Raw genomic sequence first — 26,007 nt, forward strand, 5'->3', positions numbered from 1 at the left:
ATCTGTGGCTATAGGAACTAGCCTGAGCATTCACAGCAGGCTACGCTAGCTGCAAGGGAAGAAGATAGTGATTGACAGCGCTAGGACCCGCCTCCTGGCTCTGATTGGTTGCTTCTATTTCGCACTGGCTCCAATATTTTCACAGATTGGGTCGGGATAGGTCGGATAGGTTGCTGGTGCCCATCTCCAGCTAACGTTTCGGGCGAGAGGCGGGGTCACCGTGGACAAGTCGCCAGTCTGTCGCAGGGCAACACAGAGACACACAACCATGCACACACACACTCACACTCACACCTAGGGGCAATTTGGAGAGGCCAATTAACCTAACAGTCATGTTTTTGAGGGAGGAAACCGGAGTACCCGGAGAAAACCCACGCATGCACAGGGAGAACATGCAAACTCCATGTGCATGCGTGCACTCCCCAGGCCGGGAATCGAACCCAGAACCTTCTTGCTGCAAGGCAACAGCTCTACCAACTGCCCCACTGTGCAGCCCATGTAAAAAAGTATTTGTATAAAAGCCACATACTGCACCTTTAAAGGACTCTGAACACATTTTTCACAATTTAGTTTGTAAACAAAAAAGTGAAGTTGGTGCCTCCTGTTTCTTCTTCCTGACCAATATGAGCTTTTTGTCATAAAGTAAATATTTTACAGACAGGGGGCGTTCACAGGCTGCAGAGAGAGCAGCCAGTGTATGCGCCTCACTAAGTTGGTGTGTGTCAGTAGGCGTGTGTGTCCGTGTAAAGTGATCGTGGCAAAGCAGAGAGAGAGAGAGATGTAGCACTGGGACTCTCCTCTGTCACTTTTACTTGTAATCATCTGTCCGGCGCTATCCACGGCGCAATGGGGACGTTTTGAAGCGCCTGCTTTATGAGGAGTCGCATTGTATGAATGAGCCACGCAATGCGACCGAGGAGAGCTGCCTCTCGGAGGATATATTGCGGCTTCTGGACTGATTCGTCGGAGTAGCTTGGTGCTAGCGTGGGGCTAACGTCTTGTGCTGGCTTCTCCGGAGCGTATCCTGTCGAGATGCTGCGGTGGATACGGCAGCAGCTGGTAAAAAAAATGCTTTCTCTGCCTCGTACTAGCGCCGCTTTCCATTAATTCCTCAAATTTAACGCACGCCTCAGCTCTAGGAGAGATGTACGAACTTTATTTGGCTGGATTTTAGCAGGCTAACCTAGCCTTTTTTTTTTTTTTTTTAGCTGTTGTCGAGGTGTTTAAAACATTGTCGTCTTCCGTCAGGTAGACGTTACCGTTGGCTAACGTCTACCTTCGGAGCTAGCTGGCAGTTGGTAGCTCAGCTGTTTGAAACTTAACAACGGGTCGCGTTCAGGTTTAAACTCGGTTTTAAGTGACAATTTGCTACAATTTTAATCCAGCTTGGACCGGTTTCTGTGGAATATGGACCAACTAGATGGCTAACAAAGTAAAAGTAGGTAAAGTTACACCGAGTCCTCTCAAACTTTCAATACAGCACTTAAAAACTATTTTTTTTTTTTCAAACTAGCTTGAGTTTAGCAGTTGGTAGCACATTAGCTCTCCCTCGGTAGAATATTTGAAAACGTTTGGTTTGTTTGTTTAACTTTTAAACGGCCATCATTGTTGCGTTAACTGCAAATACACACAGTGACTAAAATTGATTGAAATCATATATGGATTAAAAGCAAACGAAATAGTATAAAGAAGAAAAAAAAGCATTAAAAATAAAATCTCCCGGTATTTTACCTGTTGGAATGGAAGCCCATTTCCGCGATAAAACAATAGAAATGACAAATTTCTGTTTCTCGGTTTATGTGGAATATATAAATAATTGGGCGCCTGACAGAAAATCAATCTCCAATTAATTTCGTAATTGGCTTTTATACATTTCTTTTAGACATTTAGTTACATTTCAGGAATTTAACAGAGTAATAATTTCTTTTTAAAGAAAAACAAAACATTGCACTGACTGCAGCATTCACTCCTGGACCAAAATTGTTGACTTTGCAGCAATCTCTCATACTGAGCATGCATGTAGTGACAGTGGAGAGGAAAATCTCCCCTTTAACATGAAGAAACCTGTAGAAGTACTTTCTATGTTAATGGAAAAGATAATAGGAGAGGGAGAAACAGTGGATGACACCATTATATCGGTCGATGGTATGTCCTGGGAAGTAAATAGTTATCAGTGTGATTATTTAAATTTTTAAAATCCAAATTCAGATCCTCAATAGCAAAATGGAAGCAGGCTTTGATGTAATGGCTAAACCAGCAAAGTAAAAATCAATTAACCAATAATCACAAACTATGTTTCTGGACGATAAATTGTCCCAGAAGTTACAGTGATGACCGATAATGTTGTTTTGAGACCATTTTCTAGTAATGGTTTAATTTTCTAGTTCTGGTAATAACGCAAGAACATATTCTCAATATTAATAAACCTTAAATTCTAATCAAAATTAACACTAGAACTGAAAGACATTTTAAATATCCAAAATAAATAAACAAAACGACAAATAAAATTAATTAGGAAGTCTCTGTAAACAAAGCTTGTCCTTCAAAAAGGGGCTAGTTGAGACCAAATTACTAAACTGAAAACTTTCATCAGTTTTTGTAGAAAGAGAAATTATGCAAATGGATATTAATTTTGTTTTAATTTATCAGATGATTAATTGATTTATTGCAACAGACCTAATCATGTGACAGCTGGCCTATTATTTATGAAATAATCTATATATTTGCTTTTATATTGATAGTTTTGTATAGATTAGCCAAACCAAAAAAATGAGGCAGTTTGAATTTGGTTGCATTTTTTAAATTGACAATATTGATATAAAAAAAATTAAGCACCCCTGCTGAAATTTTGCAGCTACTTTCTCCTCTGAGTACTTTGAAATTGTTTGCCGTTTCCATTGCATTTGGTATGTTGGCAACATTTTCAAATGAGTTTTATGCCAAAGTTTAAATTCATAAAAGCTTTAAAAAGACTTAAAACAAATATTTACAACAAATCAGTGCATGGAACTGCCATAAATTTATTCTGCTGTACAGACAAAACTTATTTTATTGTTTTTGGACCTAAATAGGAACGATTTAGAGTCGGCACACAGTTTCAGTTATTACAGCTAGAGACGTGTAGTGAAGCGCTCAGACCGGAACCTTCAAAGACACATAAAGATGGTTACAAATTTAGCCTTCCAACAGCTGAAAAACATTTCCAGGACATAGAGAAACTCCTCCATGCGTTTATCTTTAGTCACATTTATTACTGCAAGTGTTTTCACAGGTCTGACTAAAAATAGTCCTCCAGCTGCAGCTGATCCAGAACGCTGCTGCTGGAGTTCTGASTAAATCACCCAGTTCTACAGGCCTTCCAGAGAATAAACTTTAAAATACTTCTGTTAGTTTATAAATCACTGAACGGCTTGGCATCACAATTCATTAAAGACCTGCTGCTGTTGTCATAGCAACCTTCCAGACCTCTCAGGTCTTCTGGTTCTGGTTCTGCTCCGTATCCCCTGAACCAGAACCAAACGTGGGGAAGCAGCATTCAGCTTCTATGCACCACAAATCTGGAAAAATTTCCAGAAAACTACAAAACGCCTGAAACACTGAGTTCCTTTAAATCTAGACTAAAACCCACCGGGTCAGAGCTGCTTTTGGTTCCTAGAAACTGGACCAATTGATTTTGATGATGGCTTTTGACAAAATGTTATGTTGATTACTTGTTTCATAATTGGTTACTGTATTATGGTTTTACAGTGTAAAGCTCTTTGAACTGCTTTGTTGCTGAAATGTGGTATAAAAATTAGACTTGAAATGAAAATGCTAATGTCTTTAAAAGGTGTTGAAACTGCTAATTTACAGAGCTGGGCAGAGTACCTAAAGATTATACTTGAGAGTATCACTACTTCAACATATTTGTACTCAAGTAAAATTAAAAAGTAGCAAAGAAATTACTCAAGTAAGAGTAAAAAAAGTATTTGGTAAAAAGTTTACTCAAGTACCGAGTAACTGATCAAATTAAAGATTACACAATCAGACAGAACAAAATATAAAGTTAAGTGGAAATTTTGGTATTTTAAGAACCAAAATGACAATAATTCATACAAGTAACAAGAAATAACAATCAGGTAAAATAACATTTTTCCAAATCAGTTTCTTTCATTAACAAACTCTAACAGAAACAGAAAAGGTGTGTGTCTGTGTTTGGTGAGTTCTTAGTTAAAACCTGTTTGCTTTTCTTTCAGTGGGTAGAAAATCCAGAAAATTTACTCAAGAGCAGAAATACTTCATTATAAAATTACTAAAGTAAAAAGTACAGCATAGTAAAAATACTCCTAAAAGTACATTTCTTCTAAAGTTACTCAAGTAAATATGTACCAACTCTGCTAACCAGAATAACAAATAAAAAGCTGCGATTGAATGGACGACGCGGCTGGTACTGTAATCGCCAACAGGCCCAGACTCGCTGATTGTACTTTACTTTATGCTTGTGACTTATTAAAGTCATAAAATAATAATCTTAAAGCAACCGGAATGCACAGACCAAATGTAGAAATAGTTCTATAGAAATGCATGTTGCCGTTTTAAAGTTGCTGCTCTACGTCGTGAAGCCCTGTTGGATACTCGATTTGCAGGACTTTGCTTGAGAAATGTTGCAGTTCTGGCTTTAAGTAAGCAAGTTTTTCTTTGTTTTACGGCCTGTATCAATGTTGCCTTTATCCAGGCCTTCGTTGACTTTCAGTATCCGGTTAATAAATGGAGAGACGGTTGCAGGGTGTGTGGATATGTGAGATAAGTTACTCATGCTTAAACCATGATGTCACCGTAAAGAATGAGTTCAGTTGATTTTTTTTTAAACTCCTATGTGTTTAATCACTGACCAGTTCAGGGTTACTGGGTCTTTCTTTACAGTTTAGCTTTGTTTCGTTGTGACTTTTTGTCTAATTCAACTGGTGTTATTTAGTTTTTAGGGTGAGTTTTCTAGTTTTTAATTAGATAAATATTGTTTAGATTTAGATTAGTTTTTCTGAGTTGTAGTAGTTTTCATTTTTTTGATGCTTTGGTTAATTTTTAGGTGCAGAAATCGGGGTTTCGGCCCACAAAACTTTGCTAGTTTCTGACTTGACAAGAAATTTGAAAATGTCACTAGGTTATTATGTTATTGGAAGACATTATTAACCTAAACACCAACTATTAAATCTCTAACTTTAAAAAGGCAAACATCAAGATAAGATTAAACAAACAATGCTTAGTCTGGCTGGGGCGAAAGTGAAGCCTGGAGGCCCGCCAGGCTGAAAATACACTGAGGGAAACCCTGGAATTCAAAAATTGTGTTTATGTTAACATCAACTGGTCAATGAAAACTCAACAGAAAAAATTCTATTTTCAAAAAATGGATTCAGTTGTAGTTGGACATCCAACAGACTCTGGAGTTTCCTCCCATCTGTTGCCATTTTGCAGACCAGCGACCGTAATTTACCAACAGCTGCTGAAAACTGCTTGTATGTGAGGAAAAAAAATCAAAAGGCTAACAAATAGTCAAACACAAAAATGAAGGATAGTATTTCTACAAGTTTAGTACGTTTTAAAACGCAGGTTGTAGTTCCAGTTATTGTTTTTCCCCATTAATTATTTCAGTTAATGGAAAAGTTTTCTCAATTTCAGTTTTATTTGTTTGTTTTAGTCGAGTATAATAAACTTGACTACTTCCTGCTGCTTTAGTTTTGACCACTGACTCTTTGACTCTGTTGAAACGTCAAACTTTAGTTTTTTTTCCTGTTGTCAGAGGTTAATCCTCGGCCGTTATCTGGCCAGAGTTTGGGTCCTAATTTGAGATAAGCCCGGCTAATTTAACCTCTGTGTTATAACTGACCTGCCCAGTTAATTAAGAGTTTAATTGAATTGCACTTTAGCACACCTGGCCTAATTAAAAGGCTCGTCAGAGGGCAGCCGCCTGCTGCCTTTTCTCTCTCCTTTAGTTTCTTTTTCACACAGAAAAGAGGAGAAGGATGTCGGTGGCGGTTCGACTGGCTTTTAATGTCAAACTTCCTACATATGCAGAGCTGACATCATGCGTTGACTTCTGCATTTGCACCATAAAAACCTTCTGTAATCATAGCTTATGTAACGAGCATCTGTGAAAACTCACACTGACTCTTTTTGGTTCTGCTACACAGCCGTGACATGAAGGGTAACATTAGTGACTTGCACACGGGCGTCGTTACTTGAAGGTTTCCTGCAGGTTCTCTTACGGACATTGTCGTTAAAAACTCTAATAATCTACTGTCAGAAAGCAGCGAAACAACTGGAAAATAATCTTGTACCACTCCATCATTGATGCTACGTGTTCAGAAATGCTAGAGACACAAAATATGAGCATATTACTACGGGTGGCTGCAACCCAATTCATTCCAGAACAAGTTTTATAGCTGTGCTGTATCAATAAAGGATGGCATAAAGGAGCTGCTTTCAGAGAGTTCAGCTTTGTCCTGCCATGTTGTTGCATTTCTGTGCATCATTGCAGTTATTGTGGCTGTTATCAATCATGAGGTTTAAAGCAGCTGTTCTTTTTTATGATTTCTGCTTCAGACAGAAAACTTTTTGGCCTTTAACACGACTCTTGAGTTCAGCTCTGGCTGTTTTTCATGCTGTTCGTCATGGCGGTGACTCCACCAATGCACTCTGGGAATTGTAGGCTTTAGGCAGGGAGTAATTATCTGTCTGGCTTTAAATTGATGTGGGCATCTGAGTCTGGAAGAGAAAGAATGAAGGGTCTAATGTCAGCCGCTTTGTGTTTACTTTTAATTCAGTTGTGCAAAATTACAATTTATTAGTACAGGTTGTTTTCAGCTTTTTCCTTTCATAAAGTGTAAGATTAGTAAAAAAGGTTTAGTGAAATCTGTTTAAATTAGTAATGCTTCCTACATTCACCTCTCTCTGTACTCTAGAAAATATTTAAAGATGATCTTCCTTAGCATTACTTTGCATCTCTACGATTTGCAGGACTATTAAATCTTTTTTGTTATCTGGGTACCTTCATTTTGTCTTTGCCTCAAAGTTGCAAACTGGCAATAAATGTTGCAGGAAGGTAAATTGTCTTCATGACTCCTTTGGTAGATGTATATTTACAAAATGGCTTCACAACAATTTGAATAAAAACCTTTCAGCAACTTTTTTAATGAAGCTACACTAAAAATAACAAAAACCAGAGGAAGCCCAATCTAGAAAAAGATCTACTTGAGTTATGAGGACGGACACAAAGCGTTTTTTACATATAACGTGAAAAAAGTGCATTACAATAATCTAGATGAGACAAAAAAATAAAACGTTTAAAGTTCCCATTTAGACATCAGCCTTCTGAGTTTGGAGGTATTTCTGAAATGATGAACGTTTGGTAGGAGCTGTGGTCAGAAACATTTGAAGTTTGACTTGATGGCCACATTCAGAAGTTAAATTTGTTGCCTGATCAGAGGAACCAAGCTCTGTTGATGTTCAAGTAATTGTGTAAAAATATGCAAATATCTTTTTAATAAGGTTTTGGCTTTGCAATGACAGAAACCGCTTTTTAAGATCCTTGAAACAATATATTTTTGTTTTCAGTCCAGCCACAGTTGGTGTAACCTTTGACCTCAGCCTTCCAGGTTTATGTGCATCCTCCATACCTACTTCAGCTTGTTGCATTTCTGTGACGATAACTGAGTTTCTACTACAACTTTGTTGATGTTCTGCTAATGTCGAAAAACAAAATTTCACAATATCCATTAAATAAAAAAACTCATCTTAAATCACACGTGAATACGTTTTTTTGACACGATAAGTAATTGAAAACATGCCTGCCGTCATTTTCCAACTACTTTCTGTTGCCTTCTTTGTCGTTTCCGCCAGTAGCAACATCCTGTTGTCATGTGACAGGATAACAGGGTGTTATCTTGTCACAAAACTGCAAATCCATTGCAGTTTTGCAAAATACACAAATTTTGATACAGCTGACAAACCCCCTAAACCTAGAGAAAAAACTATCGAAATATGAGTTTTTGTCAAAACTGGCAGATTTCCTTTAATTTTTAGTGTCACAGCGCCTCGCATGGTTACTGCTGCATTTTTCTGTTTTCTAGTAATGGGCTGATGAAGTTTCCTAACGCTCTAAAGCAGTGGTCCCCAAACTACGGCCCGCGAGCCAGATCCGACCCGCCTCCACATTTGGTCCGGCCACCTGAACAACACCAGAGAGCATTCAGATTTTTTTTCATATATTGTATTTTCCGGTTTATATGTGGATTTTCCTTCAACCACCAGGGGGCTCTTTAGCAGGAAGTGTGTCCTGTAAACTGTGGGTGTTTTGTGTTGCATGGCGCATTGCTGCCATCTGTTGGACTTTTAGGGAACTGCTTGACTTTTATGTTAATTAATCAGTACGGTTGGTTGCTAGCGGTAGATCAGATGAACATACGTGTTTGTTATGAACGCCGCATTCCTGGTCGAATTCTTCGAAGCAATGCCTGTAAGTAGCAGCTTATACTTCAAAACGAGCATTTATGTTAACATATGAGGAATTCATATGTTAAAGTTACTAGTCAGTCCCAGTGACCGTTTCACTAACGGTTTTTGCCCATGTGCTTTCTGGGTAAWRCACGTGTAACACTTTTTCTGTAACAAACTGACTCCGGCCCCCCACCAGAGAAGGGAAAAGTCATGTGGCCCTCACAGGAAAAAGTTTGGGGACCCCTGCTCTAAAGGTTCCCGTCTAATTGTTCTTAAAAAGCACAAAGACGGCATGGTTCAGTCTGAGAATAGTCATGGCAGGTGGCCAACTGAAATCATACCAGGCTGTCAAGAATGAAAGCAAAACACTGACGCAACTTCAGTCCGATGTCAACAAACAAAGTTCTGAAGAGACTCCGGTGTTGGTTTTAGTTCAGTGCAGAGCCCCACAGCAAAATAAAAAAATAACAGAAATACTGTTGTAAAAACAACTCAAAACCACTTTTATTCTTTTTTTCTCGCTCTTTGCCAGCGATGCTATAGACTCGTTGCCATAGCAACTGACAAGAATGCCACTAACGTATCAGGTTTCTAATCTAACACAGCAGCGGTTAATTAGCTAGCTTAAGGCCCTGCTGATGATCTGTCAGAGTTGGTGTGTAGGTCGCAGTTTTTTTAAAGTGTTTTAACTGAACCGAAACGCTGAATTCTGCAGCACATCTATGTTAATGTTTCCAGAGTCAAGCTAGCATGACTGACCTACTTCCCTCTCTACCGCCATCTTTTTCTTTTTGGTAAATTAAGACTTTTTCCTGACCTTGTTGCCTGGTTGTCGTAGTATTTGACAATTGGTAGCAAAGCACTGCGTCCCTTTTGCTTTTGTACATCAGGCGAACATTTAAGATTTGCCGCGTTGTGTTGACAACTTGGCAGCTAAAACCAAGGGTAGTCACCGTTAGCGAGCAGCTTTTTGCCCTCCAGCAGGAAGCTGGGGGAACGTGTTGAGCTTGATGTCATGTGTCTATGTGGTCAGACAAATAGTCAAGGTTTTTGTGTCAAAAGACAAAAGTGATTTGGCAATCTGCTCTTAGTCAACCTGCCTAATTGCCATGCTGATATTAATGGAAAATGTTTTATTACCAAACTCTAAATCGGTGGTTCTTAACCTGGGTTCGATCGAACCCCAGGGGTTCGGTGAGTCGGTCTCAGGGGTTCGGTGGACCCTCTGCCGCGGATATAAAGACACACTTGTATAAAGTCGTGATGACGCCCCGCTTTGCCATCACTTGCTGCAGAGGATCACGTTACATTGCTTAGCCAATCAGAGGATCACGTTACATTGCTTAGCCAATCAGAGGATCACATTACATTGCTTAGCCAATCAGAGCTGCGGAGGAGCCCTGATTGAAGGAGCTCCACTCTCAGCATGGATTTGGATTTGAACTTGTGTCTTTAATTACTTCAGCAAAACTCWCCGTTTTTACCATAGACATTAATACTATAATATTAATGTCTATGGTTTTTACCAAATTCTATAGTCTAAATCTGCTCCTTAGTCGCATCTCTTCGGGGTTGCTACTGCCTCTAGTGGCGTGGGGGTGGTAACACAGCTAATATAATTACATTACTAAATCAGAATACCGCAAAGTATTTAATGTGTCGGGGAGGTATGGGGGGATTAGAAGGGTTCGGTGAATGCGTATATGAAACTGGGGGGTTCGGTACCTCAAAAAAGGTTAAGAACCACTGCTCTAAATCCTATAATGCAGCAGTAAGTGAACGGCGTGTTGCTCCAGACATACTATAATACGGTTCATGTAGGACATGTGGAAATGTATAATAGTTTGTTGATGTAGCTGAGTCACCAAGCAGTGGCTCTGCTGCATGTTGGGTTTCTGGCCTGGACTATTTATAGTTTTTACTTTCAAACTACAGCTTTGCTTACTTTGTTCGGTAACTATTTAATGAAGTACTTTCAGCAGAAAGTTTTAATCATTCACAGGATTATAATTGCTTTTCTTTACCATCTGTGGCCTTCCTTGAAACGAACGACTCTGCCCATCAACTCAAGTTTGTTTCACACATTTCAGCAACAAGGCAATTCATAATTTACATGATGAATTATGAAACAAGCAAAAACTTTACATTTGATCAAATATAATCAAAATCAAGAAAATATGTACCAGATATATTGATCACCAGATATATTGATCAACGTTCCAGTTACTAGGAATCAAAGGCAACTCGGTAACTCCTAATACTGACATGAAGGAGTTTTTGTAAATGTTTACAACTGTTGTCATGAAGTGTCACTCAGTAAATTATGTTTTAAAGCAAAGTTGCATTAAAAGTCCATTGTCAACTTAGCGTTGTTCATTAAATAATGATACTTTTAAATAGGGCTGTTGTAAACAAATATTTTAGTAATTGAGTAATTTATTGATTATTCTCATGATTAATCGAGTAATTGGATAAAAAAAAATAGGTAAAATAAAACATTGGTAAATCTAGCATAATAGCAGCGTTGCTGTAAGATTTTATTTTATTTTTCATATTTGAGCTTCCCTAACTTTTATGTAGTTTAGAAAATTAACCTGTAACGATAATAGCTCACTTTCTCAGGTAACCTGAAGAAAAGTTATACAAAAATCTGAAATTATTTTCAACTTAAAGAGGCAGGCTCACAAATATTCTTTTATTTATATATAATATATATATATATATATATGTCTGTACTCCAGCTTTTAGTTTGTTCATCTTCAGTCCGTTTCATAGATGAACTCTCACCTTTCCCAGCCATTTGCAGCTTTTGTGTTCATGTTAGTGACGGGATTTGAAACCTTCGTTAGTCAGCCTACCATGTTCAGTCCATCTGCTCACCTGTATAAATACTCCTTTACCGCTCTTCCCGCCGTTCGCTCTGAACCAGCAGCTCCGGGAGGAGAAAGGCTGCCGTGCTCCAGGCATCGCTCCCGTCATTTTAAGGATGCTTGTTGGTCCCACAAAAAACGATAAAATCCAGACTTTTATCATCCATCAATAAAATCCCCACGGCCGAACCTGAAAACTGGACGCTACGCTGCTAACACTTAGCTTTCATCAACAACTCAGCCAGAAGTGAGAGCGCTGCGCAGCACAAATAATCACCCGGCCGGAACACTGTCGCTAAATAATAAAACGTAATTTAACAAACATTATCCTTTTAATAACCGAGGAACTCGAATCATTCGAGGAATCATTTCAGCCCTGCTGAATCATTTCAGCCCTGCTGAAATGATTCCTCGAATGATTCAGCAGTGTCATTATTTGCCAAATGACACTTCAATCAATCAATCAGTCAATCAAATTGTATTTGTACAGCCCATTTCAGCAGCAAGGCATTTCAAAGTGCTTCACATCATAACAAGCACAAAAACACAAAGTCATGCAACATAGAATCAACCATCAAAACGCTACATTAAGTCAATGCCATCATTAAAATCATGACAACACTTATAAACATTGTGACGGAGACTCCTCCATGTTTGTGATGGGTGTTGTCAGTTTTATGCTCAAGTAAAGTTTTACCCGTAATGGAAGTCAGTGTTTCAGCAACTTTGCAGTTTTCTGGAAGTTTGTTCCAGATTAGAGGAGCAGAGAAGCTGATATTGCTGCTTCTCTGTATTTGGTTCTGGTTCTGGGGACGCAGAGCGGACCAGAACCAGGAAACCTGGGCCGTCCGGAGGGTTGCTGTGGCAACGACGGCGGCTCTTTCATGCGTTTTGGTGCCAAGCCGTTCAGTTTATTTCACAACTTCCCTTTGAAATCCAACAGCATCAATTGCAGGTTCTTCAAAAACAGAAACTCTGGTGTCCAAAGTAAATCATGAGTCCCAAGCGCCTCAGCCTTCGAGTTCAGCTTCATCTTAAATTGAGCCTTTCCTGTGATTCACCCGCAGCAGTCCCCAGCACAGAGGCGAATCAGGTACATTAGTCTCAGTGTAGGTCATTCATAACCAGGATGTTACTCTGCGTAGCTTTTTTAAATTTTTTATGCTAGTCTTATCGTTTAGGAAGCTGTTTCTTTTCTGCTCTTTGCCACCCTGCGAGACTTTAGAGTTCTGACCAGATGAGGAATTTCTGCAAATCACTGATCCAAAGTAAAAACTGGGAGATGCCGTTTGCTGTCAATAATTACATTACCTGTGTTGGTTTGGTGAGACCAGATGAATCAACTAATTTACTAATCGGTTAATTAACTAGAAAGTACAGACTGAAGAATTGCTGAAAGGACAACACAGTCAGAGCAGTAATTAGGCCAAAACCTTAGAAAAAATCTTTACATTTTGCGGAAATGTGTTTTTTATCTGAAACTCGGCTGGTGTAGTTTTGGCTTCACCTGGTTCAGATTCAGTAAAAAATCTCATGTCAAGCACCAATTTAGAGATGTACCGATCCAATATTAATATCTGTATTGACTCAATATTGAAGAAAATTTCTAGACCGGGAATTTGAGACGATATACCTGATCTGTAAGTGCAGATCTATTCAGTCTGATTCTACGCTCTGTGCTCTGAGCGACGTCACACCTTATTGTTTATTCAGATTATGTCTATAACTCCTAACTTTACTTCCTGAACCATTTGAAAGGTTTGTTGCCGTTTATTTTCACATGTTTGACCAAAGCAGTCAACCTGTTGTTTTTGTCGGTTTCCATTTCTTTATTATTTATTTTCACATTACCTATTTTGCTGATAATTGAGCCGACTGAACAAATTAAAGCTGTTTTCACGTTTGACCAAGCTAGAGAAGCTGTCGGTGTGTTTATTAAGTGAGCTGTCCTGGTGCAGAGTTATCATATTTATATCTGTTTGTTTAAAAAAAAAAAAACATTCAGCTGTTTTTTTTTTTTTTTTTTTTAATCAAATTGGTATCGGCCGATACTAAACTTCAGATATCGCAGATCGGTTCCTCCCTAATCCAACAATTCATCGGTTAATCCAAAAAATTAGCACCAGATTAGCCATGTGCTGTAATTATGTTAAGGCAAGCAGAAAGTGCTGAGATTTCCACATGTTGATGTTAGAAGTATTTTTTAACTGGAGATTCATCTTTTGCTACAGATGATTTGGTGTTTACTAAATGGCAATAAAATGTTTATTATTGATGATAAATCAGCTTATACTCCATGTTTTTGCAGCCGTTGTTTCTGTTTTGCTGCTTTTCTGTGGAATGGTTCTGATTAAAATGTAATTGTTGTATATTTCGTAACTCTCTGCTAGCTGCTGTGTTTGTTTCAACATCTACCTGTTCATGCTGCAGAAACAACCAGAGTAAGTTGTTTTCTCCTCCCCTCTGTCTCTGTTTTCTCAGGGCTTTGACCCTCCTCATCAAAGTGACACCAGGACTGTTTATGTAGCAAACCGTTTCCCTGAGCATGGCCATTACGTACCGCAGCGCTTCGCAGACAACAGAATCATCTCATCCAAGGTATCAGAATCTGTTACATCCATGAATGTTATGGCGGGAGGGAGGACCAACCGTTCTTAGCCAATTAGCTTTCCTGATTCAGACCGTTAAACTCTCCCTTAGCGTAAGCTAGTCTCTGCCACGGTCCCTTTGTTAAGCTTAGCTTTGTTACTGTCAGGATACGATTGTAAGAACAATCTTATCCTGACGATACGATTGTCAGGATCGTATCGTCGATCTTGACAATACGATTGTCAAGATCGATTGTAAGGATACGATTGTAAGAACAATACGAAATAATACGACTGTAAGAACGAAGGATACGTTTGTTCTTACAATCGTATCCTGGTTTGTTGTTTCTTCCAGGCCATAAACTGATAGAAAAAATATTTAATTTCCTTCAGTGCAAGTTGGTTTAAGTTGATTTCATTTTATTTTGCCTCAGCAGCTGCGGTAAAGGGACGAATGGTCCAGGGGAATCTCCAGTGTGGAATCCATTAGCCTGTAGTTTGATGTAAAACGAATGTTTCCAGCTTTACTTGGTGGCAGAGCAAAGCGCAAACAAAAGGCTTGTGTGTTGGAAAGTGAATTAGTCCAGACTGTCCAGTCTGTCTGCTTGCTGACAACAGACTGTGATTTTTCATGTCTGATTTATTGACCTCTTTTGATTTTAACAGGAAACAATTTTGAAAACATTAAATTCAGTGCTGGAAGAGCAATTTAAAGCATATTTTGGATTATTTTAATGTAATCCAGATAAATAAACCTTTTCATTCTTTCTCTCTCAGTACACAATCTGGAATTTTGTCCCCAAGAATCTGTTCGAGCAGTTTCGCAGGATAGCCAACTTCTATTTCCTCATCATCTTCCTCGTGCAGGTAAATTCACACACATTGGTACAGCGAGTGCATGTTTTCCTCCGTCAGCTGGTGATGAGTCATGTGTGACCTCAGCTCCTCTGCTGCTCATATTAATGTGTGTGTGTGTGTGTGTGTGTGTGTGTGTGTGTGTGTGTATCAGTGGACGTGTCATTAACTCTTAAGGACCTGGCGGTAGAGAGGTCTGCCTCGTGTTTTCATTTAAAAACATAAAAAACAAACGCTGCCCACATGTTTGGTAATATTTGTGTCGCTGCGTCCGGCCCAAAGCGCCGGGCCTTCACAGCGAATCAGTCAGCCTGCGCAGACGATGGGTTTGGCTTTCAGACGTTTCTGCCGTGGCCCTGATGCTCCAAAGAAATCAGCTTGGCTTCGTCTCAGAATTTGTCTTTTCACCCACTCGATCTGTCGGTGAAACTGAAGACATCTGGTCCTGAAATCTGAAGGAAAAGAGGCGAGAAGTGAAGGGGACATTTTCTCAAATGGACAGTTTGAGCTTTTTGGGTCAAATTTATCTCCAAGGGATTCCTAGAAACATAAATTTTTACTCTGAAAAGCAAAAAAAAATTATTTACCGTGTGTTTTATCCTTTAACAGTTTAGCCTGTTGCTTAAATGTTAAATTACTGCCAGCTTTAGGGATTCCTCTTCTTGATCTAACAAATTAAATGTCTTTGTTTCCTTAACATCCTTGCGTTGAATAACATAGTTGTTAGAAATGTTCTGCATCACCTGCTCGGGATAAAATTAACCCCATTTTAGGATAAAATGTTTTACCACTGTGTTTTGTGGTACTATTATAACAATTAAACTACTTTTTTAGGTAACTCATTTTAAATACACAAAACAAACAAAACATCAAATAAAATGCATCAGGGAGTCTCTGTAAACAAAATTATCCTTCAAAAAAAGAACTAGTTGAGACTTTTATCATCCAGTTTTGGGTAGAAAAAGAAAAATGATAAATCATGCAAATAAAAAGGATTCAGTCTGTTCTAATTTATCCTGCGACTAATTGGTCTATTGCGACAGATCTAGTCATAAATGTCTCACCAGATGTTGGTAGAAATGGTCGATATGATAATCGTGCATTGTAAAGGAATGGAAAATGTTGACAAAGCATAACACCAATATATTAAGTTATGTGTAACAAAATGGAGAGAGAAAGGAAAAATCCTGAAATCTAGTAACCATAAAACATTTCGGCCTCTTGGAGTTGGTAATCAGTGGATTTTTGATGATGGTCTGTAAAAAGGCACCAAAGCCATAAAGGCTCATAATGGGAAAAACCAACGAGATCTTTGCTGCTGTTGCAAATCATGCTGATGGTGTCCATTACGAAAGAATTTCTAAACCACTGAAGGTTCCAGTCAGCGCCGTTTGCATCATGATCCAGACGTTTAAGAGAACCTCATTACCCCATAAACCAGCCAGAACCAGGCGCTGCTGCAAGATTTTACACACAATAATTATCAAAATGTCCAAGATTTTCAAACGTCTGGAGACCAAAAATATGAGGATAAATAATCTATAGCAGGTTGGGGCAAAACACACTGACCTGTCACGATAGCATGATGATACATTGTCCCAAAGGTTACTGCAATAAACGGTAATATTGTTAAAAGAATAATTTCAAGTAACATAATGGCTGAGTAACAATGCAAGAGCACGATCTCAGAGATAAACTTTAAATTCTGATGAATTTAACACGGGAACTGGAAGACTCTTTAAATAAACCAAACAGAAACAACAAATAAATGAATTGTGAAGTCTGTAAGCAACATTATCCTTCAGAAAGCCGAGGCCAAAACACCAGACAGAAGGCTTTTATCATCCAGTTTGGCAGAAAAGAGAAAAACGACAAATTATGCAGACGGAAATTATTCCACTTGTTTTAATTGATCAATTGATGTATTGCTTTTTGCCTGACCACACAAACTGATTTCATTCACCAACGTTCAGAGGTCAATGGGAAATCTCGCTAAACCTCGAGACCAAACGTGAGCTCAGAGTAAACAAACATGGAAAAAACCCGATACGAAGACGTGGCCATCGTCTTTCTGATACGCCATGGCAGCCGTTTTATTTTATGAATGCCTCCATGTTCCAGCCAAACGGCAGAACAGTCAGGATTTAGAAGAGTGGATTAAAATCCCACCTGAATGCATGCGACTGGTTTCTCCATACGGGCGCCATTTTGAAGACTTTTACACCAAGCAGTAAATACATAAAATTACTCATAGCTGAACTTACGGACATCTGTGGTCTGATTTCTTTGCATGGGTGGATTGAACGGGTTGTTACTGAACATCTGGTGATAATTTCATGTCAAATCCACTATTAGAAACATGTTTACTTAGAAAATAAAACAGAAAAAATGATGCATTCAATACTTATTTCACCCCTTGCAGATCTTTTTAATGTAAATGTGGAGATATGTGCAGCATTTAAAAACATTACATTGTTATATAATAAAAAACAAACATAAAACACACATTTGTTTACACCAATGCATGCAGACAATGCAATAATCCAGGAAGTGTTAGAAAAATGTATCAGATCCTGATGCGATGCAGTTCCTCAAAGCCAGCACTAGCCTTGCAGGAAATTAAATACGAGCTGGCGGTCGAGCAGCTCTGAAGAGCCAGATATGTGTCAAACTCACGACCTGTTTTCTTTTTTTTGTTCGGTCGCCTTCAGTCTGTGCATTTCCTGTTTCATAAACCACCTTCATGCGCCCAGAACAGACAACTGTAAAAGCTAAACTAAAATCCTAGCCAAGGTTTTACATTTCCATTATTTTAGAAATTCACTTGAATTTAAAGTTTAACATCCCTTTATTTAAAATCTAATGATACTTTAGATGTTAAGATCTAATAAAGTAAACATAAAATGTCCCAGCTGTCGTCTTTGCTGGGACGTTTGCCTCGGCTGTGACCTCTTCAATGACTTTAAGAAAGCAGAGTGTAAACGCATGCATGTGTGGCTCTTCCTCAGCTGTGCCAGTTAACACTTGAGGGAAGCTTGTAGAGATTTCCTGTTTGATGCGGCAGCCGCTGCTTCTCTTGCGTTTGTTTCTGGCTGGTTTCTCTGTGAAAGGTGACGCCCAGCTCCGCTCCGATGACGGCGGCTCGCTGCTCCACTCCCATCATCATCATCTCTCTGTTTCTTTGCAGTTAATGATAGACACTCCAACTTCCCCAGTTACCAGCGGGCTGCCTCTCCTCTTCGTGATCACAGTTACGGCTATTAAACAGGTGAGAACAGAAGTAAACATTCGCTTCCTCTTGCTTGTGCCGAGAATGTGGAACTAAAACCAAGGTGCTTTATTTCACTGTCATTTGGTCTAGTTTGTTGTTCATGTATCTTAGTCCACTTAAAATAAGGAACAAATAAGTAACACATTTTGCTGAACAATAAATTGTCCCAGAAGTTATGACGATAAGTGATGATGGAAGAACACATGCTGAAAGTTCAATAAACTTTCATTTCCATTAGACTTTTAACACTGGGACTGTTGGATCTGCTGCAGTTACTTTTCTTTTCTCCGCAGGGCTATGAGGACTGGCTGAGGCACAAAGCGGACAACGAGGTGAACGGAGCTCCAGTGTTTGTGGTTCGCAGCGGGAGTCTGGTCCAGACGAGATCCAAAAATATCAGGGTGAGACTGCAAAAAAAAACATTTATTTAAGTTCAGGTTCAGGTTCTGGTTCTGCTCTGCATCCCCAGAACCAGAACCAAATGGGGAGAAGCAGCATTCAGTTTTTATGCTCCACTAATCTGGATCAAACTTCCAGAAAACTGCAAAACAGCCGAAGCACCGACTCCCGTTAAAGGGGCAGTGTTGTATAAACTTGACTTTTTTGAGCTTTGCTTCATGTTATGATGTTGTTCCCTCATCATAAGCAGAACTGCCTTTATATTATCTGTTAAAAAAACTTCTAATATTAATAAAAACTAAAAGATTTGTGCAACAGGATTGAATCTTTGCAAACTATCGGCGTATTTATTGTGACTTTACGATACCGCCACACATTTCAACAGCGCAATGGAAACCCTTTCTCAGTAAAAATATGGGACGGCGCCAACCTCTGTTGTTGTGTTTTAACTCTGAATGTTCAGGTTGGGGACATTGTCCGTGTCGCTAAGGATGAGACGTTCCCAGCTGACCTGGTGCTGCTGTCGTCGGATCGTGCGGACGGCACCTGCCACATCACCACCGCCAGCCTGGATGGAGAAACCAACCTGAAGGTTTGTCTGCAGACTGTAATCAAATCAGCGTCTTTGCATGCGCGCCTCTGCGTCCTCCAGGGCCATTCAAATGAACGGGTCCGTCTTCTGGAAGACGAGGGTGGGGACGCGAACGTGTGCTTCCGGTTTTTCAAAATAAAACGTATAATCATCAGCGTAAAAAGACGCCAAAATCTAGAATATGAATGTAATTTCTAGGCTCAATCACTAAAAAACACAAAATCTTACCAGGTATTTCTGTGCAGGTTCTAGTGCAAATATTTTTATACACTTAAAATAAGACAAAACTAATTTACAAGCAAATTTTCTGCAAGATATAGGAGCTTGTTTTCAGTAAATAAGCATTTAATATTGATGAAAAACGTTCCAGCTTCACTGCCAGATTATTTCACTAGTAAGATATTTTTCCATGTTATAAGTGAAATAATCTGGCAGTGGAAATCGGTATTGGGGAATTATTTACTTAGACTCCTAATCTTGCTGAAGAATTGCCTGTAAGTTAGTTTAGTCTCATTTCAAGTCTATTAATATGTTTGCATTATAAATGTTTGGTAACATTTTGCGTTTTTTGCAGTGCGCCGGTCCGTTCTACACTCTGTCCAGCTGTTCTTTCTCTTACCTTTTATCTCGATCGTTACTGACCTGCGACTCCTTCATAAAGTCGATTCACAGAGTGAACTTTGACCTCCTGATGTGATTGAAGAACATAAATAGATAAGTTATCTACAGGAAGCCTCCGTTAGTTGTTTGTGTGTTTTGTTTTGACAAAAAGAGCAGCGGCTGATTTTCAGACTTTTTCAGAGGAAAATAAAATCAGTTCCACATGTAAATATCAGCTGATCACCGATTTAAAGGAACCGATCAGAACCGATCGATCTGTTCAAATCTACTTATACTGTGTCTACTTTAATACATTTTAGTATTTATATACACTCATTTACTCTTTTTTTGAACATAATTCACAGAAGCAGAGGTTTGTTTTACTGAAGGCCATGATTACACATCTTACTGGACGATAAATTGTTCCTGAAATTACTGCTGTGAACGATGATATTTGATGTTTTGAGGCTATTTTCAACCAACATATTGATAATTACATAATAATGTTAGGTCACTCTCTCCAGTAAGCTATAATTTTGTACAAAACTGGAGGACAATGTCCAAAATAAAACACAAAAACATAAAATAAAAACCACACACAACCAAAACCATAAATAAAATGGATTCTGATGCCTATAAAGAAATTTGGCCTTCAAACATATTAATTATAACAATGACAATTATCGAGCTCAATTTAATCTATCGTGCAATTACCGTATTTTCCGCACTATAAGGCGCACCGGATTATAAGGTGCACCTTCAATGAATGAGCTATTTAAAAACTTTTTTCATATATAAGGCGCATAGAATAAACGATACGGGACGCGATTTGTTCCGTTCTCTATAAATGTGGATGTATAATAATAAAGAAATGGTCCCGAGTACTTTACGTAGTAGGCTGCCACCGTCAATGTTTCACTCACGGTGTTGGTGTTGCGATATTGTGCCCAACTTCTTTCTGGGTAACGCAGACCAACCGACACGCTGCAGCCGCAGCCTCTGTCTCTCTCCCCCCGACGTGGAGAGCCTTCTGCGACTGGGCCGGGGCGTCGTGGCCGGACGATGGTGACCCGTCTCCACCACAGCATGTTGGTGGAGAACGTGGCGCTAAATGATCTGCAGACGACCTGATTATCAGGTCGGTAGGTAGAAAGGTCAGTCAAACTTTATTAACAAACCAGAGTTCTGACAAGTATCCCAGCATGCACCGCGCGTTTCTTCTTCTACGGAGAAAATTAAGTCGCGGCTGCTTACCGTAGCTGCTAGACCTGTTGTGGCTCAGTATTGGTCCATATATAAGGTGCTTTTGAGGAAATTGAAGGTTTTTAATTCCACCTTATAGTGCGGAAAATACGGTAATTGATTGATTAATTTTGGCTGCTCATCTAACAATATACCAACATTTATTTCTTTTTTTGTTCTTGTCTAAAAGACAAAATTGGTTTTTACTTCACAAAAACCAAAACTATTTTCATTTCATGTTAGTTGTGGATGTGCTTGTATATTTATTTAAAAGCTTCTCTAATTTCCCATCAATATTAAACTTTGTTTTTCTTGTAGACCCATTTTTCTGTGCCAGAGACGTCGGTGTGTCAGTCGGTGTCCCAGCTAGAGGCTTTGCACGGCGTGGTGGAGTGTCAGCAGCCAGAGGCCGACCTCTACAGGTAACTACGCTTTTATTTACGCCTCTTTCTAAACGTAATATACTGTATTTTATTCATACGTCGTTCTATGCTTTTATTTATACATTTTATACGTAATCTACGCTTTTATGCACACATCATTCTACTAGTGGTGCACCGATTGTAGTTTTAATCGCAGATTACCGATCTTTTAAAGGCCTGACCTGCTGATCCCGATTTTGGCCGATACCAATTTTTGAAAAAATGAAATAAAAAATCAAACTTGATTACATGAAACGTATTTATTCACCAAAGACGTTTAGGGTTGTCTTTATTAGTTCAAGGTCAGGTGGTTTAGTTAAATGACAAACATTTAAATGTTGATGTGAAACGATTTCAAAATGCCTTTCATGTTGCTTTATAAATATGTATTTTTCCTCAGCCTGAAGTTGTATTTTTTGTTTCCACTCGGTGGTAAAATGTGTTTTCTGTCTTCCAGGTTTGTTGGACGTGTAACCGTGACGCAGCGTGGCGAAGAGATCGTCCGGTAAGGTTTATCCAGTTACTCCTTCCTCCCTCTAAAGTTGAACAAATCAATCAGCCAGAGGTCGTAATTAGATCGTATTTCCTTAATTGGTTCTAATCACGGATCAGCAGGTGGAAAGTCTTTATTTTTTATTCCAATAGATGCAAATAAATAACAAAAAAAAACAAAGCGCTCCTGTCATTTTCTGTTCCATAAACATCTGAACTAATTACTCTATATATTTCACTTAATTGAAAACAAGATGGAGGTTAGAGAAACAAATTAGGACAAAATAGTAAAACCTTTGTTTTCTTTTGGATTCTGAAGAACCTGCTTCACATTTCGCCAATTTGTATTAAAGTCCTGAGAGAGATAAAACTAAACCATAATTGTCAGTTTAGACGTCAAAGTTGGCAACAGATCAGCCTGATTGGTCTGCTGTATTTCTGTTAACTGCCAATTTATTGTACCAGCAGGAATCTATAATATAAATCAAATAAAGGCTGGAATTAGGTTGATTTCTACTACAGCTTGTAACATTATGATGCAGTAGAAAGAAGTTGAACAGATTTAGCATCTCGGTCACACACTTCTCTCACATTTGGCCCAAAATAGTAAAACAGTATCTAAAATTAAGTGATTGCTTGGATGCATTTTTCTGCTTTAGGAAGAGGAGATGCTGAAAACCTCAAAGTAAAAATAAATGTGTTGATTAGAAATGTAAGGAAAATAACATTTTTAATACCGCCACAGCATGTTTTAGTTTGGGTCATAAAATGTTTGGTTGTTTGGCAAAAATGTGGCCTGATTTCTACGAAATTATTTTCCGAGTTGTTGTTTTGCAGTTTTTTTTTTTAGTGAGATCTAAATTCAAAATCTGTTAAATCATTCTTGATTACATCAACCTGTCCAGCGACTGCAGGTGGAAACTAGAATATTTTGCTACAACCTGTTGCCACACATTTATTTCTCCTTTTAAAAGGATAGACAAACAGTCATACACATTCACAGATAGATGCTGCTAAGCAGTTGTCAAAAGCGTCGTTTTTTTAAAAGGCTGATAACAAATCCAATTGGCATCTGTTTGATTTTGCTTGGCGTATTTTGTAACTTGTCTTCACTCAAGTCACTCCGACAAAAAGACACTGATAATAACATCTTCTAAACTCAAAGCTGAAGCAGATTCAACACATGAAATTTGCTACAGAAACTAGTTGTTTAACTGAATGTATCAAACCAGACCAATGAAAAAACACGGCCAACGTTTTTGCCTTGCAGTGGGTCTGGCCTGCTGAGCCAGATCAGACCAGCGTTAAAGATGAATGGGAATACTTGTTTAGGATATCCTCTTTCTAAACCAAGTTCTGTGTTCACTTTGCTTTCTTTCGTTTTTAGACCGCTGGGTCCGGAGAACCTGCTGCTCCGAGGGGCCAGGTTGAAAAATACCAAAGAAATATTTGGTGAGTCTGACAAAGAGAGCGAAACAAAATACATCGTCCCAGAAAAGAGAGAGATGGATAAATAACTTTATACATGATCAAGATCAATACATTATCTGTCTGAAAGAAAATTCAGTGTATCGAATATTCACCGAGTGCAGCTCAACCTCTCACAGCTGGCTGAGCTGTTCTGGTGGCTTCAGCTAACTCGCTCGCTCTTTGGTTGCCTAGCAACAGCATCCTGGGTAAGAAGCAGCTTCAGGTTCCCCCCCAACTCCGGTTACCTAGCAACGGCCTGCTGAGTAACCAGCGCAGCAGCAGCTTCAGCTTCAGGTTTTTCCTCAGTGCCTCCGAAATGTTTTAAATTAAAAAGCAACCCGGTGGAGAGAGAACTGGACGAAACGGGAAAGGTCAAGCTTCAAGTTTGGCAATATTTCAGATATTTAAAACAAAAAACCAAATCGGTACTTATTGATAATGACTGATATGAAACGGTGGTTTCGTGAGCGATATTATTGACCGTTTGGTTGGTGTAATTACCTGGACCTGCCGTGCTGTTGCAGGTGTGGCCGTTTATACGGGGATGGAATCCAAGATGGCGCTCAACTACAAGTGCAAGTCCCAGAAACGCTCGGCTGTTGAGAAGTATGGCGCTTCATTCCTTCCTTCCTTTTTCCTTCCTTACTGACTGGGGAAGCGTTTCTGTTGGAGGCCTGGTAAACACTGAATCCGCTGTTCCCTGGCAGGTCGATGAACTCCTTCCTGATCATCTACCTGGTCATCCTGCTGACGGAGGCGGCCGTCAGCACCATCCTGAAGTACGCCTGGCAGTCCGAAGACGAGTGGAACGAGCCTTTCTACAACCAGAAGACGGAGCAGGAGAGAAACAGCAGCTCGGTCAGTCCGACCAACCACAGAACGCCTCTGTTTTCCTCTCTGTTGCTGACAAAAGAATCATTTTCTGACTTTGTGTTCACATTTTCCACTTGTGTGTCACCAAAACACACCAGACCTGTTTTAATTCTGATTAGATGGTGATCAAACCTCCCAGCACACAAAGCAGATTCAGTGATAATAAAGTATAAAAACTAGTTTCTAATCATTGTAATGATCATCTGCAGTTCTGGTTGCTCACAGACCTGCAGGATGGCCGTGTCTCATAATCAGTTTTCTTTTTTTGTTCTTCACAAACAGCATTTAACTTCATAATAGGATCATCAGTGATTTTATCTTTTTTTCTTTTTATTTCTTTCTTTAGTTATTTTCTTTTCTAGTTCTTTTTTTCTCTAAAAAATTTTTCTTTTTGTTATTTCTTTGGCTTTTTTCTTGTTTTTCTGTGACTTTTCTTTGTTTTTGTTTTTTGTTTTTTTTTCTTTATTTGTTCTTTTTATCATGTTTTTAACAGATAAATTTCCTCTGGCCCTCCTGCAGATCCTTAAGTTTATCTCAGACTTCCTGGCGTTCCTGGTTCTCTATAACTTCATCATTCCCATCTCGCTCTACGTTACTGTGGAGATGCAGAAGTTTCTGGGCTCCTTTTTCATTGGCTGGGATTTGGACCTGTACCACGAGGAGAGCAACCAGAAGGCTCAGGTCAACACGTCTGATCTCAATGAGGAGTTGGGACAGGTGAGGGAAAAAATAAAAATGGATTAGAGATTTTCAACAAGATATATGAACTTGTTTTAAGTAAATAATTCTGTAATTTTGATGAAAAAAAGTGCTAATTTCATTAGATTATTTAATTTGAAACACAGGAAAAATGTTACAAGTGAAACAATTTACAAATTGAACCAACAGTTTTTCATCAAAATTGGGGAATTATTAATTTAAAACAAGCTCGTATATCCTGCTGCAAGTTAGTTTTAAGGTACTAAGATATTTACATTTGAAACTTGACCAAAAATTACCTGGTCAAAAAATAAGAGCATTAAACTATTACAGGAAACGCCAACAAGCATTTCCTCCCATAAAAGGGCTTCATCGTTTGGCTGGTCATGAAAGTTTATTTTGCAGGTGATAAATTGTTCAAGAAATGATTGCAATAAAACGGTGATATTGTTATTTTTCTAAGTAAGATAATGATAATAATGGTGTAACAATAATGCAAGTTTGTGGTCTCATACAGAACGAGCCACACGTTTTAAATATCCAAAATAAAACACAACAACCAAAAGCAATAAATAAGAAGGAAGTTAAAAACGGCTGAAACCATAAATGGATTCTGAAGGATTTGTTGTGGTTTATTATTATTTTTTTTTCTCCCTGCAGGTTGAATATTTGTTTACAGACAAGACGGGTACGCTAACAGAAAATGAAATGCAGTTCCGTGAATGTTCGATAAACGGCATCAAGTACCGGGAGATGAACGGCAAACTGGTCCCCGAGGGGATGACGGGGGATTCACCGGGCGGCTCCTCACCTCAGCTGGTAATTCACACCAATAACTGCTGAAAAAACTGGTTTTATAGCTCAAGTAAACCATGAAAACATGTTGGTTCAGGGCAGAATCCTCCTTTTCTCTGTGCTGAAGTGTCCAGATTTCTCAATGTTTTCGCTTAGTCTCTGTCAATGAATTAGAATATTATGGAAAAGTTAATTTAGTTCAGTAACTTTGGTCATTGAGATGATTCTTTCAAGTCTTTTTTGAATTATGATAATTTGGTTAAGGTATGATATTTAGAATTTGGACATTTTTATTACAGAAATGTATAATAATCTGCTCACGGGTTATTTTCAAGAGGTAAATTTAATCTGACAAAGGAACGTCATC

The 26,007-nt window shown here is 38.7% G+C and overlaps 1 protein-coding gene across 10 annotated transcripts in view; it reads left to right on the forward strand.

Annotated features, from left to right (window-relative positions):
• The first annotated feature begins 712 nt into the window (after positions 1 to 712).
• Positions 713 to 26,007, forward strand: part of atp11b (ATPase phospholipid transporting 11B) — a 59,791-nt gene continuing 34,496 nt past the window's right edge. For 5 of the 10 annotated variants that reach the window (XR_001776558.1, XR_001776559.1, XM_017304473.1 and 2 more), the window contains exons 1-14: positions 1,280 to 1,438; positions 12,286 to 12,435; positions 13,824 to 13,940; positions 14,708 to 14,797; positions 17,973 to 18,053; positions 18,350 to 18,457; positions 18,919 to 19,047; positions 21,208 to 21,311; positions 21,769 to 21,816; positions 23,191 to 23,255; positions 23,798 to 23,879; positions 23,981 to 24,131; positions 24,666 to 24,863; positions 25,506 to 25,664. Coding sequence is in view for 8 of the 10 variants with exons in the window: in XM_017304473.1 (XP_017159962.1) it covers positions 12,337 to 12,435; positions 13,824 to 13,940; positions 14,708 to 14,797; positions 17,973 to 18,053; positions 18,350 to 18,457; positions 18,919 to 19,047; positions 21,208 to 21,311; positions 21,769 to 21,816; positions 23,191 to 23,255; positions 23,798 to 23,879; positions 23,981 to 24,131; positions 24,666 to 24,863; positions 25,506 to 25,664 (1,431 nt within the window). In the remaining 2 variants the exon portion in view is untranslated. Of the gene's footprint in view, positions 1,060 to 1,279; positions 1,443 to 12,285; positions 12,436 to 13,823; positions 13,941 to 14,707; positions 14,798 to 17,972; positions 18,054 to 18,349; positions 18,458 to 18,918; positions 19,048 to 21,207; positions 21,312 to 21,768; positions 21,817 to 23,190; positions 23,256 to 23,797; positions 23,880 to 23,980; positions 24,132 to 24,665; positions 24,864 to 25,505; positions 25,665 to 26,007 lie in introns of those variants that run through there. The other 5 variants (XM_017304474.1, XM_017304475.1, XM_008406286.2 and 2 more) reach the window with 5 other exon arrangements.

Source organism: Poecilia reticulata, linkage group LG4, assembly GCF_000633615.1.
Source record: "Poecilia reticulata strain Guanapo linkage group LG4, Guppy_female_1.0+MT, whole genome shotgun sequence".
Lineage (NCBI taxonomy): Eukaryota > Metazoa > Chordata > Actinopteri > Cyprinodontiformes > Poeciliidae > Poecilia > Poecilia reticulata.